Source organism: Hipposideros armiger, unplaced genomic scaffold (assembly GCF_001890085.2).
Source record: "Hipposideros armiger isolate ML-2016 unplaced genomic scaffold, ASM189008v1 scaffold_1663, whole genome shotgun sequence".
Classification (NCBI taxonomy): Eukaryota; Metazoa; Chordata; class Mammalia; order Chiroptera; family Hipposideridae; genus Hipposideros; species Hipposideros armiger.
The window spans coordinates 46,000-50,813 of record NW_017733013.1 but is presented as its reverse complement, the minus strand read 5'-3'; the positions used below and the strand labels follow the sequence as shown (position 1 = coordinate 50,813).

General features: G+C 41.1%; 1 protein-coding gene and 1 pseudogene across 1 annotated transcript; both read right to left on the bottom strand.

Moving 5' to 3' along the window:
• Positions 1–1,935: 1,935 nt before the first annotated feature.
• LOC109377953 (olfactory receptor 51A7-like) lies at positions 1,936–2,457 on the bottom strand (annotated as a pseudogene).
• A 1,164-nt stretch (positions 2,458–3,621) lies between these two features.
• On the bottom strand, positions 3,622–4,718 carry LOC109377959 (olfactory receptor 51G1). The gene has a single exon (XM_019634433.1). The coding sequence runs from the start codon at positions 4,654–4,656 to the stop codon at positions 3,691–3,693; it is 966 nt and encodes a 321-aa protein (XP_019489978.1). The 5' UTR covers positions 4,657–4,718; the 3' UTR covers positions 3,622–3,690.
• Positions 4,719–4,814: the final 96 nt, after the last annotated feature.

The following is a 4,814-nucleotide window of genomic DNA, read 5'->3' as shown; positions in this document are numbered from 1 at the left end:
CATTGTCTTGAGGACTGCATTGTTTTTTAGAAGTAGTCAGTATTGAGATTTAATTTAAATAAATAGGATAAGCACCCATAAATTTAATTATTTTATTATACACTTATTAACTTTTGTATAGTAATATGATACCCCATTAAATGATTTATATAGATATTATCACTTATGCTCTTATGCTATTATTTCATTCCTTTTATAGATAAGAAAACAAGCCTTAGAGAGTTATAATAACTTGTCCAAGTTCATGTATCTACCTGCCAAGAGACATAAATAAGAAGAATCATGTGATATTTAAGATATACACCCTTCTCACACATATCATCCAGACTGGGCATTTCCAGAACTTCCCTGGATACATACTCTCACCAACACGTGGATTCCATCTGTCCTTGGTAGTTCTGTAAGATTCTCAGTCTCCATGGGGGTCTTCTGATTTGTTTTTGTTTTAACATGTAGCCCATCTCTCAGGATCCAGAGATAGAAAATGAAAAGCAAACTATATCAAATGTTCTGAAAAAGTAGAATTATATCTTACCTTCTTTGTGATTTTTTTCCTCAGTGTGACATTCCACCCTAAAGTCAATGGTAAGAAAAAGATTAGAAGCAGGGAAGAATCCCTTGGATTCTCCTTTTCTGCTTTGTAACCACTATTTTATAAAGCTCAGAGAGCCCTTGGGGATGACAACAAGCAAGAGCTGTTTGAAGAATAATGCCATACTTCCGGATAAATCCTCTAAGAGGTTGACTCAAAGGACATCGATCTAGCCCTGAGCTCACAATGCAGGCTCAGGCTGAGGAAACAGTATAAAAGGATNATTCCATCAACATATGTGTCATTCTATGATTGTATGAGAATATGGAGAGGATATGGGTCAGATTTTGAAAAGGGTTTCTACCATTGCCAAGAGTCTAGGTGAACTACTGGCTTTTCATTTATTAATGTTCTGCAATAAACAGAACATTACCATCTGGTATTTTCTTGGTTCGAATGCAAGTAGTGCATCTTTTCAGAAACACTCTTCGCTGTTAATACTAGTTGCCTGAAAGGCTACTGTGATTTGCTCATGTCTGGGGATTAGACAGAGGAAGAAGAAAAGAAGAGCAAAGAAACAAAAGAATAAAACAAAGTAATATGAATTCATGTTAAATACATGTGTGATATATATGTATATATGTACATATATACATATATCACTATATATGAATAAATTAATTGAAATAAATGAAAAAAAATTCATGAGAACTGAGAAAATTGAGGCAGCAAAGGTATGCAGCTCTTAAAATGCTTCTCTTTTAAAAGAAACATGCTTATAGCCTCAGAAAGCATAGCTATTAGTAGGAAGATTGAAAAAAATTGGAAAAATATAGAAGATTTAGCAAGGTCTCTGAAAAGGCAGGAAGATATGGAATTCACCTTTTCACCTTTTAAGGGGTTGGGTTGAATTTTGATAGGGAGGAGTGGCATTCCTCTTAGGAAGAGTAATGGGATAATTTGATAGAATATATACAGAAGACTTTAGGTCAGATGGTAAAAAATGGGAATAATAATTCATGTTTCATGGCCTTGAAAGGAGGCATGCAGATACTGTGTAGAGTAAGGATACTAAAAAACCTGACAAATTCTTGGTGTGGTGTCTGTGAGAAATGGATGTGGGAGCTGAATAGGAGTGTAAAATAACAATAACATTACAAGTGATATTTCATGATCATCTGAGACAGTAGATGTCGTGGCACCAATTTGAACAACCCCATGATTGTCTCCATCAGTGCTCAGCAGGGTACTAAGGGTATAGAGTATTAAAAGCCATTCACTCCATGAGCTCTGTCTGACTATAAGACCCCATGCAATCTTCTCTATAATGCTGTCTTCTAGCTACACACTCAAAGTTTATTTAGTTATCGCTTACAAATGTACTCCCCTTCTCATTCCTTTGATCAACTTTTTGGACAAAGTTTCCCCACAACCTTTTCTCAGATTTGACGGGTTTTCACACAATACACAATGAGATTCATCAGGGGAGGCATTAGTAGGAAAACATCAGCCATGAGGACGTGGATCATAGGAGACACATCCTTGGCAAAATGGTGGAACATTGCTGCACTCATCATGGATACATAGAAGATAAGCACAGCACTGATATGAGAAATGCAGGTGTTAAGGGCCCTGAACTGCTCTCTGGGGGTCGCAATGCCCAGGACTGTCTTTAAGATCATTATGTAGGAGAAAATTATAAACAACAAATCAAGAATGGTAGAAAGGGCAGCACAGAGTCCATAGACAACATTGGCTCTGTTGTGAGAGCATGCCAGCCTCATGACATCCTGGTGCAGAGAGTAGGAGTGTGAGAGCAGGTTTTGATGACAGTATGTCAGCCGTTGCAACAGAAAGGGCAGTGGAAGGATCAAAACAACATTTTTAGAAGTCAATAAGACCCCTGTTTTGATGNATAAATGCATGAATGAACCAATAAAAAATGAGATGAGGTGCAGTGAGAATTAAACAGAATAATTTGCAGTGCAGTGCAGTGACTACATTTTCTTCTCAAAGGCACTCACCTCCAGATTAATGGATCAGAGAAAAGTTCAGCTGATTCCTCCACTAGACATCATACACCTTTGGTCCTCTCTTCAGCTCCAATTTACTGGGACAAAGGGATATCATCCTTGGGTTTATGGCAGAAACAGAGGAGAAATGGGCTGGACAGTGATTTCAATAACACAGACTCCCTCTGACTCTTATTCCTCATATAATTGCTCACAAACACATTTAAGATTATCAGCGTCTGTGTTGGTGACAGTCTGAAAATTACCCCCAAGGACACTCATGACCTCGTATTAGTATAAAGCACTGTGAAGTCCATTTTAATATTTAAGTATCATAATACACTTTAAGGTAAGGAAGGTTGAGATTACAAGTTCAGTTTTAAAGATAAAGGAACTAATGCTCCAAATGATGAGAAAAGCAATGAGAGGCAGCAAGGGTTAAACTGAGTGATTAAGATGACTTGTACAATTCACAGAAGATCACACACAGAGACAAAGCTAGGACTAGACCTTCAGGTCTCCTATCCTCAGTTCATCTGCCATGCCAAGCTTTCTTGGCTAATTTACTGTGGGCATTTAGCAAGTAGCTAAACAGAGAGGTCAGTGTATAGTCCTGGTTATATGTCTCCCAGTTATCTCTGTGTACCTGGCTCTTCTCTGCGATCCTTGCGAATACTTACCTGAGCACCAACAGCTGGAGAGAAAGGGGCCTGGCGTGCATACTTCCAGTCAGAACACAGGCTGGGTGGTAGCTCAGCTACTGGACTATTCCCTGCTTAAAACACAGGGTCTTTTTGAAGAGCCTAGTAGCTTTTCCTCAGGAGACTTTGCTGAGGCTGAGAACTCCCTTTAGAGTTCTCAAGATGCTTAGCTGAGGATGGAGCTCACGGGAAGCTGAGAAACCCCAATTCTGTATGCTGTCAAGGGATATCTTCAAGATGTTAGGATGTTTCTAGTTTTAGATTACAATTTCTGAAAGTGGATAAGAAAGTCCTAGCTAGGCTTGGAGTGCAGTATTACAAGACAGTGTTTTGATTTAGATTCAGATAGAAGATAAAGCTGATCNTTATTTTTCCACAGCATAGCTGAAACCGAAAACATCTATGGGGTTCATGTTCCAAACTTCCTTCCTTCATTCATCCTAACCTAACCCTGCTGAAAACACCTAAGTGATTTTATAAACTCAAACTTCTTAGCGATGCGTTGGCGGATTTGCTTGGTCTTGATGCTGTAGACAATGGGGTTCATGAGAGGCGGTACCAGCAGATACACATAAGACATGAGGAGGTGTACCGTGTGGGGCAGATGTTCACCAAAGCGGTGCACTAGAGACAAGCCAATCATGGGGATGTAGAAGAGTAGCACGGCACATATGTGAGAGGCACAGGTGTTGAGGGCCCGAAGTCGCTCCTGGCGGGAGGCAATGCTTAGTACGGTGCGGAGGATAAGGGCATAGGAGAGAAAGATAAGCAATGAGTCCACCCCCACGGTGCAGGCCACAACAAAGAGCCCATAGACATGGTTGACAATGATGCTGGAACACGCCAGCTTCATGATCTCTAGGTGCAGACAATAGGCATGGGCCAGCACGTGCGAGCGGCAGTACTGGAAGCGCTTCAGGAGAAAGGGCAGGGGGAGGATGAGCAGGGCACTCCGAAGCACCGAGCTCAGCCCCATCTTGACAATACGTCCTGGGGTCAAGACTGTGGAGTAATGCAGCGGGTTGCAGATGGCCACATAACGGTCAATGGACATGGACAATAGAACTGAAGACTCCACAAGAGACAAGGTGTGGATGAAGAAGAGCTGAGTGAAGCAGGCGGGGATACCAATCTCTCTGGCATCAAACCAGAAGATGCCCAGCACAGTGGGCAATGTAGAAAGGCAAAGGCCCAAGTCTGTGAGGGCCAGCATGGCCAAGAAATAGTACATAGGTTCATGGAGGGTGACATCAGTACGGATCACATGGAGGATGGTAAGGTTTCCTACAATAACTGTCAAGTAGATGGAGCAGAAGGGAATAGAGATCCAGCCATGGAGATCCTCCAGACCTTGGAAGCCTGTCAGGAAGAAAGTAGCTTTTTGGAGGCTGCTATTATAAAGGATTGTCATGGTTTTATAATCTTGAATTCATCAACCTACAATATAGAATGGGGTTCCTAGAGAGTGACACGGCTGAATTATTACTCACTCACTAGGACCAGAGAGTCAAGAAGGGTCTGCAGATGAAATGTGAGGGCCTAGGTAGAGAGCTTTTATAGAGGATTTTT

What these genes read in the sequence shown, in the direction of transcription:
- LOC109377959 (XM_019634433.1), bottom strand. Translation starts at nt 4,656, where the DNA reads ATGACAATCCTTTATAATAGCAGCCTCCAAAAAGCTACTTTCTTCCTG.